General features: G+C 41.4%; 1 protein-coding gene across 6 annotated transcripts in view; it reads left to right on the top strand.

The window, feature by feature from the left end:
• Window positions 1-12684, top strand: part of RIPOR1 (RHO family interacting cell polarization regulator 1) — a 101375-nt gene extending 88691 nt beyond the window's left edge. For 5 of the 6 annotated variants that reach the window (XM_077287281.1, XM_077287283.1, XM_077287278.1 and 2 more), the window contains 6 exons: window positions 2477-2638; window positions 3637-3795; window positions 4861-5057; window positions 7742-7825; window positions 9483-9573; window positions 11089-12684. In XM_077287281.1, coding sequence (XP_077143396.1) covers window positions 2477-2638; window positions 3637-3795; window positions 4861-5057; window positions 7742-7825; window positions 9483-9573; window positions 11089-11186 — 791 coding nt within the window. In that variant the 3' untranslated portion in view covers window positions 11187-12684. The remainder of the gene's footprint in view (window positions 1-2476; window positions 2639-3636; window positions 3796-4860; window positions 5058-7741; window positions 7826-9482; window positions 9574-11088) is intronic. The other variant, XM_077287280.1, reaches the window with a different exon arrangement.
• The last annotated feature ends 3000 nt before the right edge of the window (window positions 12685-15684 follow it).

The following is a 15684-nucleotide window of genomic DNA, read 5'->3' as shown; positions in this document are numbered from 1 at the left end:
CTTTTTTCTTGCCATAATACAAATTTTAACAGTCTATTCAGTAGGACTATCAGCTGTGTATCCACCAGACTTCTGCACAACACAACTGATGGTCCCAACCCCATTTATAAGGCAAGAAACCCCACTTATTAAACCTGACAGGGCACATCTGTGAAGTGAAAACCATTTCCAGTGACTACCTGTTGAAGCTAATCAAGAGAATGCCAAGAGTGTGCAAAGCAGTCATCAAAGCAAAAGGTGGCTACTTTGAAGAACCTAGAATATAAGACATAATTTCAGTTGTTTCACACTTTTTTGTTAAGTATATAATTCCACATGTGTTAATTCATAGTTTTGATGCCTTCAGTGTGAATTTACAATTTTCATAGTCAAGAAAATACAGAAAAATCTTTAAATGAGAAGGTGTGTCCAAATTTTTGGTCTGTACTGTACATTTTACAGAAGTTTACACATAATTACAGACAAAAGCCACCGGTTTCCAACTGATTTTTTTTCACTGTATTTTTATTAAAGTTTATCGAGAAGAAACAAGTAAAAGCACATATAAAGGAATGGTACACGCCTGAATCATTAGTCCACATACAACCTATGTAGGTAAGAAATCCAAAATGATTCAGGAACAAGAAGAATCCGATACTGAGAGTATTACAGCATCAATATTTCTGCAAACAAGATAATAAACCAATAAGAACGTTCAATATCTCCAGGGAATGTGTCAGCAGGTTTTGCAGAATGTAGGGACAGAGACCCTGATTCCAGCGATGTGTCATAGTCTACAGGGTGCAGCAGTTGTGATACAATCCCTATTTTCTCTGCTGCAGATCTAGCAGAGCTCTGAATGCTGAGCTCAGTATAACCTCGGCCCACACCAATGATTGATGTCTTTTGTGTACACTGCTCTTAGGCAGAAAGCTGCTAATCAATGGTTTGGTTGTGGTTGGACCAGGAGGCACGAGATACCTAGTCCTATAGTGATAATCTCCTGCTGATAAAACACTGACTTTTATTAAAAATGCAAAACACAGCCCAGTAAGTGAAACGCAAAATTTTGACGCATGATGTAGGTAAAAACACAAGAGGCGGTTGGAGCCTTGTAATCAAAGGGTAAGAAAACTTAAAGGGGTATTCCAGCTTCAAGAAATCCGTTTCCCCTTGAATAGGTGATAACTTCTAAATTGGGGAATTGGGGGTGGATAGACTGCTTTAACTCCCAAAATGGGACACTCAACCCCTCCCCCTTCTGAATAGAGACTGCCAGAGAAAAGAGAGTTGCTGTACTTGGCTTTCTCCAGCAGTCATATAGATAATAATAATAATTTAAAAAAAAAAAGCAGCATTTCAGCGTGCACACTGCACCCTGTTCTGGTAGTTTGTGGGGGTCTGCACATGTGATAACTACTTGTAACTGGTATGCTCCTAGTTACCGCTGTAGCCAGTCACTCAGCGGTTCATGCAAAGCCACCAAACTCAGTGACTGGTTGCAGTGGTGATGTACGCTGTAATCGTGACAACAACACTGCAGCCAGTCAACAAAGAATTGAGCAGGGGAGACAACGCTATCTAACAGCGCTGGACTTTAATGTCCCACACTGTAAAATGTTCATATAGTTACATACTGTGAGCACCACAAAAAACATACCTGGAAAAATAAAAAAATAAAAAAAACCTATTCTGTTTTTTCTCATCCGGTCTATAAAGAAAAGTTATCAATAAAGCACTTAAAAAATACAATGATACAATAAGACCACCGAACATAAAACACAAGCAACCAAATAGTCCCAAAACACTATAAATCTTTATTAGCAACACATAAAAGCCAACAGGTAAGTAAACCGATGTAAAAGGAGGGAAAACAAGCATTTCTGTCAGTCATACTGAAAGGTCAGAGCACCCACACATACCATGCCAGAATGTGGCAATATGCCCTAAGTAAAGCCCATAACTACTTGTGCTATTATATCATGGAACAGTGCCATAGCATAAAGAAAGAGTAGTAATGCATAATAGCTCAATGCGAGCACATACCTGATGTGAATGTAACAGGCAGGATGCGTGGGTGACCTGACACAGACCCCTACGCGCGTTTCGGAGCTAGCAGCTCCTTCCTCAGGGGGTTTTACTGATGTGTGTGTATATGTGTGCGTATGTGTGTATATATATATATATATATATATATATATATATATATATATATATATATATATATATATATATATATATATATATATATATATATCTTTTTGACATTATAAACATAATAATCAGCTTAAAGGGCACCTATATCTTATATATAGCGCCTTTTCTGCTGCCGCGGTCACAATCCATACAGAATCACTCACTTGCTGATTGATCTTGGGTTGGAATTTTTTGTTGTTTTTTGCTGTTTGTTTTCCATACTCTGGACCAGTAACTATTCCCATAGGCCATCTTATCTCGGCACCAGTTGTCACCAGCTTTATTCTTTCTGTTTTTTCAGTTTTAGCATTTTCACCACCAAAAGGAGGAGTTGCGGAGTTTTGGAACGAGTGTGTGTCGCCCTCGGACGTGTTTTTGTGCTCAGTGGAGACGCTGCTGCAGTCCCTCAGTACGAGATACTCGGAGCAAATCAACCTGCAACACCCGGGGCTTTCTGATGCCGGTGAGTGCAGCACTGTGCAGGGCCGAGCCCCTTGTGACCTGCATTGCTCTCATCCTGCCATTTCCTTCCCTCCTGGTCTTGTTAATGGTCCTCGGACATCTAATGCTGCAGGCGGTGTGGCAGACTACACCAGTCTTAACTAAAAAAAAAAAAAAAGGGGTGGGGTGAGTGGAATATATTGCATCAAATTTACTAAAAGAGGCACAGCCCTTAATAAAAATTGGCACATTTATAGACTGTCCTAAAGTCAGAAAAGAAAAGGAAAACTTTAATATGATTTGCACTAAAATTATCAACATTTTCTTCTTAATAAATCTGTCTAAATGTTGTCGGTCGTGCCTGCACTGACCTCTCGGCGCGCCCCTCGCCGGTCCTCTCGGCGCGCCCCTCGCCGGTCCTCTCCGCGCACCCCTCGCCGGTCCTCTCCGCGCACCCCTCGCCGGTCCTATAATATTTTGGTTAGCATGGTGCTAAAATGTGTTTTCACCGCCAATCTCCTTTTATGAGGCTGTCTTTACAGTTGTGACTTTTTGGTGATGTTATATTAAGGCCACATGCACACATTCAGTATTTGGTGAGTTTTTTACCCCAGTATTTGTAAGCCAAAACCAGGAATGGGTGATAAATGCAGAAGTGGTGACGAGTTTCTACTATACTTTTCCTCTGATTGTTCCACTCCTGGTTTTGGCTTACATATACTGATGTAAAATACTGACCAAATACTCCGTGTGTGCACATGGCCCAACACAAGCACTTCTGCCCCTTCATTGTAGTGATCACGGGGGATTTTCGCATCTGAACTCCACCAATATAAACATCAGTCATGGAACACATGACAGAAATCACAATGACGTGATCCCTTTAGGAAACCTATGTTGTCAGGACGAATCTGGATTTTCATGACCCCCCGATGGGACATTTTAGTATTTTGCAACATTAATAATTCTGTATGTATAGAATAGTACTTTAACTTTATAAACCCCATTTCTATTTTTCAGTCCTTGTAAAGCTTGTTGAGGACATTTTGGATCAGAAGTTGCCCAGAAGGTCCCGGACCACTTACAGTGAGCAGATCACAATATTTCAGTACTGGAGATACTTTGATTCCACCACGGTGACTAATTTGGATACTCTCATTTCTGATTTATCAAAAGAAGGTAAAATAATCTTGACGGCTCATTACTTTGACACTTTAACGGTATACAACATCGATAAATAGACGCAATGGATGTGAGGTCCCATTCCCACAACTGATGGTATTAAAATGAATCCATCAGCAGGTTTTTGTTATGTAATCTGAGAGTAGCATGGTGTAGGGACAGAGCCCCTGATTCCAGCGATATGTCACTTATTGGTCTGCTTGCTGTCATTTTGATCTGAATCAGTTTTCTCTGCTACATGTCTAGCAGTTCTATGAATGCTGAGCTGTGTATAACCCCGCCCACCCCACTGATTGGCCAGTAAGAGGTAGGGGAGGGGTTGGACCAGGAGGCGTGAGACACCAAGTCATGTAGTGATAATCTCCTGCTGATAAAATACTTTTTATTGAAACAACGCCACGCAGCCTTGTAAGTGACATCATTGGAATTAGGGTCTCTGCCCCTACACCATGGTGCTCTTGGATTACATAGCAAAAAAATGCTGACAGATTCCCTTTGAAGGGTATAAGATACCTTTACCCTTTTTGTTTATACCTGGGCATTGGTGTATTTGTGGGTGTAGATAGGCTGCACAGCTTGCCAATAAGCTGAATTTTAACATTGCAAGATACTTATATTTAACCATTAAAGGGAATCTGTCGCCACATTTAAGCTTGCCTATCTAAGGGCAGCATAAAGAATGGACAGAGATCCTGATTCTAGTGATGTCACTTACTGGGCTTCTTGCTGCAGTTTTGATAAGTTATTTTATCTGCTAGTCCTCTCCTTGATGAGCTGTCTGAGCTCATCACTCATCGGACTAGCCAAGCTGCAGCAAATAAAACTACAGCAAGAAGCCTAGTAAGTGACCCAGTGCTGGAATTGGTGTCTCGGCCATTACTTTAGGTGTTCAGCGTAGTACTAATAGCCCCTTTATCCTGATCACTACTGGTGTCCAGGACAAAAAAAAAAATTTTTTTCTGGGAAAACCTTCATAAATCCCTTACTGCTTTAGATGGAGAATAAACTTTTAAATTAAAGTTTTCGCTATGACCAACTTCTTTTTTTGCATTTTATTTTTAGTATTATTTGTGCAAAGGTTGAATTCTGATGATCAGAATGTCGTTCTGAAAGCCTTGAAGAAAGTGTCTGAGAGCAGCATACAGAAGGAGGGCTTCAAGACGCTGAGCCTTTTACTTACTAATGGAAACAGCAGAGTCATTGCAGCCACGTCTGCGTTGCTTAGAAGCTTCTGTGAACAACAACCTTTTAAAGAAAGGGTAAGGACAATACGGGTCTTTACTGTATTTATCCTTGTAAATTATTTTTAAGAAAAAAAAGTGTGTGGAGGGGTCACCAATAAATGCTGAAAGGGAATCTATTTAGCAGGATTTGGATATGTAATCTGATGTAGGGACAGATACCCTGATTCCAGTGATGTGTCACTTAGATTACTGGGTGCAGCAGCAGTTGTGATACAATCCGTTTTCTCTGCTGCAGATCTAGCAGTTCTCTAAATGCTGAGCCCTGTATAACTCCGCCCACACAACTGATTGGCTACTTTTTGTGTACACCGTGCATTGGCAGAAATCAGTGGTTGGGACTGGGTTTGGACTAGGAGGCATGAGACACCTAGTCCTGTAGTGATAATCTCCTGCCGATTTATTTTAATTGAAACCGCAAAACACAGACTAGTGTCATCGCTGGAATCAGGATCTCTTCCCCTACATCATGCTGCTGTCAGATTATATAGCAAAATCCTGCTGACAGATTCCCTTTAAATATTGGCAGTATTACTTAATAGTATCGGAATGGCCATTTTATAGCCAGAGGTAGAAATTACGTTTTAATATATAACACTTGTAGTTCCTAATGTGTTAAGTTATATCTCCTGCTATAACCTGACAATATTATCAAAGTTTTACTAGGAGTTGTTTATTTTAGAGAACAGATCAGACAAATCAATACAGAACTGATCCAATCCAGAGGCAGAATAAACAATAATTTCAATGACTCGTGCTTGACATCATCTCATCTGGCCCAGACCTCCATTTAACCGCCTTCTTATTTTAGCTCCTTACTTTCGCACTACATCTTCATACTTACAATACCGTGTTCTCATCCTATTTCGCACTACATCTTCATACTTACAACACCGTGTTCTCATCCTATTTTGCACTACATCTTCATACTTACAACACCGTGTTCTCATCCTATTTTGCACTACATCTACATACTTACAACACCATGTTCTCATCCTATTTCGCACTACATCTTCATACTTACAATACCGTGTTCTCATCCTATTTCGCACTACATCTTCATACTTACAATACCGTGTTCTCATCCTATTTCGCACTACATCTTCATACTTACAACACCGTGTTCTCATCCTATTTCGCACTACATCTTCATACTTACAACACCGTGTTCTCATCCTATTTTGCACTACATCTACATACTTACACCGTGTTCTCATCCTATTTTGCACTACATTTTCATACTTACACCGTGTTCTCATCCTATTTTGCACTACATCTACATACTTACACCGTGTTCTCATCCTATTTCGCACTACATCTTCATACTTACAACACCGTGTTCTCATCCTATTTTGCACTACATCTACATACTTACACCGTGTTCTCATCCTATTTTGCACTACATCTACATACTTACACCGTGTTCTCATCCTATTTCGCACTACATTTTCATACTTACAACACCGTGTTCTCATCCTATTTTGCACTACATTTTCATACTTACAACACCGTGTTCTCATCCTATTTCGCACTACATCTACATACTTACACCGTGTTCTCATCCTATTTTGCACTTTAAGGGTATGTGCACACGTTCAGGATTTCTTGCAGAAATTTCCTGAAGAAAACCGGAAATTTTCTGCAAGAAATCCGCAATTTTTTTTTTGCGTTTTTTTTCCGTTTTTTTCGCGTTTTTTTAGCATTCTGCAAGCGTAATTAGCTTGCAGAATGCTAAAGTTTTCCAAGCGATCTGTAGCATCGCTTGGCAAACTGACTGACAGGTTGGTCACACTTGTCAAACATAGCGTTTGACAAGTGTGACCAACTTTTTACTATAGATGCAGCTTATGCAGCATCTATAGTAAAAGATAGAATGTTTAAAAATAATAAAAAAAATAAAAAAATGCTTATACTCACCCAGACATCTCCTCACCGGCGTCCGGCTCCTCTTCCTATAGCTGGTCTGTGCGCACAGGACCTTCCGTGACGTCACGGTCACGTGAGCGGTCACATGACCGCTCACGACCAATCACAGGACAGTGACGTCATCGGCAGGTCTTTCGCCGCACACCAGCTACAGGAACCGAACGGCAGCGTGCAGTGGAGGCGGGAAGACATCGAGGGTGAGTATAGGACTGTTTTTTATTTTAATTCTTATTTTTTGACCACTTATATGGTGCCCAGTGCGTGGAGGAGAGTCTCCTCTCCTCCACCCTGGGTACCAACCGCACATAATCTGCTTACTTCCCGCATGGTGTGCACAGCCCCGTGCGGGAAGCAAGCAGATCAATGGACCCCTAGGTGTGCGGAATCCCCTGCAATTCCGCATTTTAATGAACATGTTGCTTTTTTTCCGCGATGCGATTTTTTCGCGGAAAAAAAGGCTACATTTGCACAAAAAATGCGGAATACACTTAAAATAATAGGAGGCATATGTAAGCGTTTTTTTCGCGTTTTTATCACGTTTTTATAGCGAAAAAACGTGAAAAAAACGCGAAAAATACTGAACGTGTGCACATGGCCTAACACCACTTTTAGCTTTAAATAGTGGTAACTTGCTGCCAGTATAGCTCCTGCTACTAGTTGTTTGATAACGTTGATTTGATTAAGTTAGTAAAATGTGAGTTTATTTTTTTTCTTTAATGCCAAGAGGCACAAACCCCATATAAAGAAGTCATTCTCTGAATCTGTGTGTGTTGCAGGCTCTGGTGTCTTACTTGGAGCAGCTGGAAGATGAAGACGTGCCTGTGCGTGTGGCAGGTTGTGCGGCACTGGGGTGCCTAAAGGTGTGGGGTCGAAACATGGCGTAACCTAATCAGTTCTCTTATTAGTCTGCTATATCTCAGCTTTTTAATCTTTGTAAATCGAATACTCATTAATTAGAACATTCCACCAGGGATGACTTTGCAGTTCTTAGATCCTCGGGGGCGGTACCTTTTTTGTAAAAGTCCTATCCTGCGGATTTTGCTTTCTCCTACTTCATTAATAAAACACTGTTGTTACTATGTATTATACACATGGGGTGGAGCTGGAGTTTTATTTCCATGCTTGTATTGTACACATTCTATTATTATAAAGTCCTATACCAATAAATCAGATAAAAATAAAAAGAAGCGCCCCCTAGTGTATCCTACAGAAGAAGCAATAAAAAAAGGGAGATTACACTTTTAGTATTAAATTAATGTATGAGTGCCTTAGGGTCATCAATATCTGATTGGTCGGGGTGCAACACCCGGCACCCCCACCAGTCCACAATTCCTGGTGGCGGCCCAATATGCTGAGTTGCAGAGCTACGCAGCACCACTTCGTCAATGGAATAGTGGTCGCGGCCGAATACTACACATCCACCCCCTATTCAAATCGATATGAGGCGGATGTACTAAGTTGACGTGAGTCACACCCCTACCCTGAATAGACCTCGATGACCTATGCTAAGGAGAGGCCTTCAATATAAAAGTCCCAGACAATCCCTTTAAGGTGCTCATCTGATCTTAGTCTATGTTTGCACTTTACAATATTGATAAATCTGCCTCAATGTCTGTTTTCTCTAATACAATTTTGCCAAGGGCTCTAAGGCGTTAAAGAAGAGGCGAGAGGGGACACCGAATAGTCAGCCGTTATATTGGCCATAACTAACCCTAGGATTGGGGTATATGCATTTGTGTTCCCTTTGAATCCCATCTTGTGTGAATAATCCAAAGTCATGTGGACCCTGACCGGTACTCTAATATTCAGGCCTGGTACTATAAAGAGCTCTGCCCCATCATTAAGATTACCGTGGACATGCACAGTTCTCCCTTTCCTGGCCAAAATGTCTGTATATAAAAAAAATTTACCTAGTATCAGGCTTTGATAAAAAAAAAATGTTTTTCATTTCTATGTATACATTTAAAAAAAAATTGCACAGATCTTATTTTCACACTGGCCGCTAAGCCTAGTATTCCTGTTTTGTGCAGAAGACTTTTCAGCAGTCTCATTAAAGATAACGCAGGATCCACCATATTAGACCTAGTGGCCAGTGTGAAACATGCAAGATTTGCCTTTTTTTTTTTTTTAACCTAGATAAATATTTGATAATGTAAACTTGTCCATGTCATATCATAATCTAACAAAAAAATCAACTTTGTAAAAACTATTGATGAGCGAATGTGCTGGGATAAGGTGTTATCTGAGCATGCTCTTGTACTAACAGAGTGTCTTCGGCGTGCTTGAATAATATGTTCGAGTCCCCCGCGGCTGTTGAACAGCCATGAGACATGCAGGCACAGGGATTCAAACAGATTATTCCAGCACACTGTTAGCACATGAGCATGCTCAGATAACACCTTATCCCAGCGTGCTCGGTCATCACTAGATTTCATGTATGATGTTTTGCATCCTAAAGATGTTCAGATTTGCACAAAAAAAATCTTACATTGCACATTCTCTTCTGTACATCCACAGGCCAACGAAAGCATAGAACAACTTGTATACCTGTGCCAAACCGACAAGGAGGAGGTGAAGGAGGCCGCCAAACACAGTCTGGTACTTTTTGGTAAGTGCAGTCATTGACTTGTTAAAAACTTTTTACCGTGCAGCCGATCTGTTTGCTAGTTTATATAATGATGGGTTATTTGTGGTGCAGATCCTGGTGCTGAAGGGTTAAGGCAGCTGGGGGCCCATATAATATACATAATTACTGCCGAATATTACACCTGCAAACACATAGTTGCAAGCTGATATCCTGGACGAAGGGACATTTTTATTTATTTAATATTTAAAATTAAAAATATTTGACTTGTTCTTCTTCGGTCACTACTCTTTTGCCAAAGATGGAAAGTATTTGATCGAAAAATTGTACCCCAAAATAGTGCAAACAAAACAAACAAAAAACCTCCCAAACTATAGCTTCTCCCTAACAATACAAGCCCTCTTACCACTCTATTTACAGAAAAGTGAAAATAAAGAGTAATGGGTCCTTGAAAGTAGCACATAATCTCTCTGTATTGATCGCTTTACCTAACAGGTTGCATCAGAGACTTAACGGGTCACTATTATAACAAACGGCATAAATCAATAGCGCGAGCGGATATAAGAAACCTTGTGATCGATCTTATTAGAGAAATAGGTTTTGTTTTTTATTCCTTAACTTGAGCTATTTCGCCATCTGCTCACTGAAGTATCAGATTACAGCTCCCTTTTTAAAGGGAACCTGACTTCATTTTTTTTTATGATAGAACCTACGGCCGGTTGCCTTTCAGCCCCATGTGACTGCATCCTATAATGCCGCAAATCAGATTCCAATTTGCCCTGGAAGAAAAAAAAGACCGTTTTTTACTCACATACGAGGCGGTCCAGTCCGATGGGTGTTGCGAGTCTTGGTCCAGTGCCTTCTCTCGATGCCGTCCTCCTGGTCTTCGTGTGGATGACGAATCCTATGTTATCCAGAGTGTTCCCCTTCGCTCTTCTGCGCAGGCGCACTTCTCTCTGCGTTGTCGAGGGCAGAGCACTGCAGTGCGCATGTGCTGGTGCTCTTTTGACCTTTCCGGCACATGCGCACTGTAGCACTTCGCTCTGCCCTCAGCAGGACAGGGAGAAGCGCACCTACGCAGAAGCGTGAAGGGAGACACCGTGGATGATGTAGGACACGTCATCCGCACGAAGCATTGCAAGTAGACAGGAGACGCCGGGCCAAGACCAACCACTCCCATCGGACCAGACTCCCCCGTAGGCAAGTATAATAAAAGGTCTTTTTTTTCCCCTTAGCCTTGCAGCGTGATTTACTCATATGTGCAGCATTATAGAATACTGTCACATGGGGCTGAAAGTTGGTTATCGGGAAAAACTGGTGACCGGTTCCCTTTGTCTATTTAAATGGGAAGAGCGGGTCACCCGGCACAGTAATAGGCTCAGATTGTGCTGCAGCTTCTAGCAAGTGATTTGTCTCAAATTCAGCTACCTTGTCCTCAGTGCTGCTTCCTTCTGTGTGCTGCACAGAGAGAGAATCCCTTTCGGACACCTAAAAATTAGATATTGTATATTCTTATTTCACTTTTGTTTTCTAACACAGGAGAAGATGGTAAAATTGCTTGTCGGCATTTGGAGGAAACTACGGGAAGTCTGTCTCGACTTTTTACACCGGCAGCAATGGCGAGCACGGCCTTCTGAAACCTACTAGGCGCTCCATTTTTGGAGACTCGATACCAGGAGACAAGCGGCACATAAGAGGGAAATTTGGAGATGTGAGCGAGCTACATGGCAGTATTACCAGGCATCTTTACTACGGACGGCCTTGTGGTGGATGCGGATGGAAAGCTTTATTAAAATGAACTACCTCTGACAAGTACAAATGTTTTATGAAGCCCGAGAGCAAGAGAACGTGTGGAGACGTGTAAGGCAGCCGTCGCTTCTTAGTGTTCAGATATACGGTCCATCGTTGGGTGCGATGTCGCAGTCCGAGAGCGTGCACTTTGGAAATGGCGACTGCTCAGTGATGGTTAATTGTAGATTTTAATAGTGTATATGGTATTAATATTCGGTCTCATGTAAAAGGTCTGCCGCCCATGTCCGCATTGCAGTACACGTGTAAGTATCTTGCGGTATAAGTGGCCACTGATATTTTTGTAAGGAATGCCACTAGTCCATGTGCAATGGCCTTTGACACTGAATTCTGTATTTTTAATGAGAAATAACATAAGGAGAATGGCCTGATGGGGATATTCAGGTGTTGTTTATATCAACACATTTGGCTTATGTTTTGTTTTTAACATGATAGCAGTCTTCATATTACATTGTGAACTGACAGTGCCATTTTTTTGTCTAAAATTCTGCTATATCTTTATAAATAGGGGACATAAATCTCCTGACATTCTGGATTGAATGCATAGATATTGGTTCATTTTTCAGCAATTTCTTAACTCACCAGTTAAGTCGCTAATTAAAGGGAATCAGTCAGCAGATTTTTACCATTTAATCTGAGAGCAGCATGAAGTCAAGGCAGAGACCCCGATGACAAAGATGTGTCACTTATTAGGCTGTGTTGTAATTTCAATACAATCATTGTTTTATCAGCAGGAGATTATCACCGTAGGACTAGTTGTCATGTGCAAGCCAGTCCAGCTAATCTGTGTAACCCTGCCCCCAGCTCTGATTGGTTTCTTCCTGACAGTGTACACAGGAGGCTACCAATCAGGGGTGTGGGCGGGGTTACTCACCGCTCCGCATTTGAGCGCTGCTAGATCTGCATCAGAAAAAACAGGGATTCTATCCAAACTACACCAAGCAGCCCCGTAAGTGACACATCGCTTGCATCAGAGTCTCTGTGCCTACATCATGGTGCTATTAAATTACCTAGCAAAACCCGGCTGACTAATTCCCTTTAAATGCACTCTAAAGGCAAACATTTTTAATATGTTGCTATGGCTACAAGCTAATCAGAAATACTACAGCTGCGGCTTCTGAATGGTGGTGGATAGTAAATGGAATTTGCACAACCATTCCACTCAATTCTCCCGTTGCTCACATGGCTCTCACTATTATATCGCTTTCACATGTGTAAAAGGATTTTTGTTTTATTTTGTATATCGTTTGCTTTACGACAAAAGGCAAATACAGTGTGTCACTTTTACAGTTTTAATCCTAACTGAAAATTAAAAGAAAATCCTTACATGCGGTTTTGTTCTTGGATAATTCTGTGTATTTAATAAAAAAGAAAAACCTATAAAGATGTGTCTCTTGGTGCAGAAAAACAATATGGCTTCTTATCTAAAAATTGTATATCTTAAATGTTTAGAAGAAAAAATAATAATTCTCAAAGGCGTGCGATATCTCTGCGGTCACTCACTGGTCTCAGCGGCTCTGCTATGTACAGCGGTGATGGGTGCTGTAGAAGGGACGTTACCGCTGCAGCCTGTCAACCATCAGCGGGAGTAGTGGCAGCGGTATCGCTGAAGCGGGGGAGGGTGCGGATGGCTGTATTTAGTATTTACAAAATCTCCGGGCCGATGAGATGTGATGAATACAGTTGAAAGGGGGAAATTCTTTAATAGAGCACTGAAAGGAGCCCAAACAATGTGATAAGATGCACAGATGGGACCTTCTTTACGTCAGTTTATGATTTTACTATAAAACATTGAGCACCGTCCTAAATAACCAGGAGTGGAACAATCAGAGGAAAAGTATAACAGAAACATATGCACCACTTCTACATTTATCACCCACTCCTGGTTTTGGCTACAAATACTGATGTAAAATACTGACCAAATCCTGCTAGTGTGACCGCAGCCTTAGGCAAAGGAGCTGAAAATAATCTGCCTCTAGAGATCTATTCCGTTCATTTACATATAAGAAATACGCGGATTTTGCAGGAACTCGGGTATCATTCTCCTGACCTGCATGGCCATATAGAGGGCTTAGGAGGGTTGATCCTGACAAATGCCCTTTTAAATAGCTCATTAAAGTATGCACTATATCAAGCATGGTTTAACCCCTTAGTGACCGCCAATACGTCTTTTTACTGACCTGCGATGTAAGAGACTAGCCTCCCCACACAGGAGACCATCCAGCAGCTGTCGGCTGAACACTATAGCTGACAACCTGCTCCATCAGCCACGATCAGTGATGGTACCAGCTATAATTGTGTAACCCCTTAAATGCTGCTGTCAATAATGACTACAGCATCCAGACGGTTAACAGAGTATGGGGGCTTCCTCTTAACCCCCCCATCAGCACTCAGACCTTGATTGTGTGGTCCTGATGTTTTCCATGGCCAAATAACGGCCTTAGAGTCTGCCGGCTACAATGGTCTGTTCGGAAGTTATCAGCATTTACATGGTAAAAATAAACTTTTTCTTTTATGCCACTTTGCATTAAATTCCTTAAAAATCACCTGAAGGGTTAAACTACCTGAAAGAAATTTTGATTATGTTGAGGGGCGCTGTTTTTATAAATGTATCGCTATTGGGGGTTTAAGGCTAAGTTCACACTGGACTTTTTTTTGGGGGGGCAGCATAACTGTCACGGGAGTACTGGGTAGACTAAGGCTGGTTACCCAGGCCCCTGTGATATCCCTCAGGCTAGGGAAACTGTCTGTCCCTTTCCCAGAAGTTACACTAAAGGTGTGCATGTCTGGGCCGCTAGGCCTGACCCTGTCTCCTGTTTCAGCCCTAAACTGAAACGACCACCCGCCACCCAGTGAAGAGACCACACACCAACCCCCACAGAAGGCACAGACAGGGAAAAAACTGAAAAACGCACCACGCCGCAGACACACAGGAATACACTATAATGTGCACAGGGCAAAACAAATACAAATATAGGAAGGAGAAATATGACAAAGGATAATACACTACCAGCTACGATATTCCTACAAGACCACCACTCCAGACCGGAATCACTAGGCACAAAGCACAAGCTATAATCGGCGACGCCCATAGTCCAGCACGACTATTTAAAGGCCGTGGGCGTGACCCAGCCTCCAACCAAATTACCAGCTAGATTAACCCCGAGCAAGCTGGATAAAGTCTAGCCGACGCCACTGAGCGTGTAGTGGACGTATGTGGAATTGCCGCTGTCTGTCGGACGCCCTAGTGTGAACAGTGTCCGACATGACAATAACCTATATGCTTGGCAGGAGAGCAGGTTTTGTGGCGTTTTTGGTGCCTTTTTCTTCTATTCAATTTAATGAGTGAAAAAACGCTGCAAGTGACATGCTCTATATCCAAAAAAACAAGCAAAGCACAAAATACCGATGACAAAAAAAAAACAAGCTGTGTGCATGAGATTTCTGAAGTGTCAGACATAGCTGGTACTGTCAAATGTAGCTGAAAATTAGCATAAAAAATGCTCAGTGTGAACTTAGCCTAAAACATATAGGACTCACTTCAAAACTTCATAGGTCCCAAAAATAAAAACAAAATTCTAAATTTCCTTGGGGAAAAAAATGAAATTGCTGTTACATTTTTAAACCTTCTAAAATCCTAACAAAATAAAACATTTTTACAAATGGTGCTGATTAGTGATGAGCGAATATACTCGTTACTCAAGATTTCCCGAGCACGCTCGGGGGTCCTCCGAGTATTTTTTAGTGCTCGGAGATTTAGTTTTTCTTGCCGCAGCTGAATGATTTACATCTGTTAGCCAGCATAAGTCCATGTGGGGGTTGCCTGGTTGCTAGAGAATCTCCACATGTAATCAAGCTGGCTAGTAGCTGTAAATCATTCAGCTGCTGTGATGAAAACTAAATCTCTGAGCACTGACAAATACTCGGAGGACACCCGAGCGTGCTCGAGAAATCTCAAGTAACGAGTATATTCGCTCATCACTAGTGCTGATATAAGGCAGATATTATGGGAAATGTTATTTATTAATGTTAGTAGGTATGACGATCTGGATTAAAAGGATAATCATTCACAGCTCAAAAAATTGCTAATTTTTTTTGTAAAGTTTCTGATTTTTATATTCGCAGAAAAAAGCAATATAAATTTACCATTATCATAAAGTACAATGTGTCACAAAAAAAACACTCAAAATCAATGGGATATTTTAAAGGGAACCTGTCACCCCCCCCCCCCTCCAGGCGTTTTTAACTAAAAGAGCCACCTTGTGTAGTACTAATGCTGCATTCTGACAAGGTGGCTCTTTTAGTTCGAGTCCCTTCCAACGCTGA

The sequence above is a fragment of the Ranitomeya variabilis genome, chromosome 2 (genome assembly GCF_051348905.1).
Source record: "Ranitomeya variabilis isolate aRanVar5 chromosome 2, aRanVar5.hap1, whole genome shotgun sequence".
Taxonomy (NCBI): Eukaryota; Metazoa; Chordata; class Amphibia; order Anura; family Dendrobatidae; genus Ranitomeya; species Ranitomeya variabilis.
The sequence above is the reverse complement of the archived record's forward strand: the minus strand, read 5'-3'. Positions and strand labels throughout refer to the sequence as shown.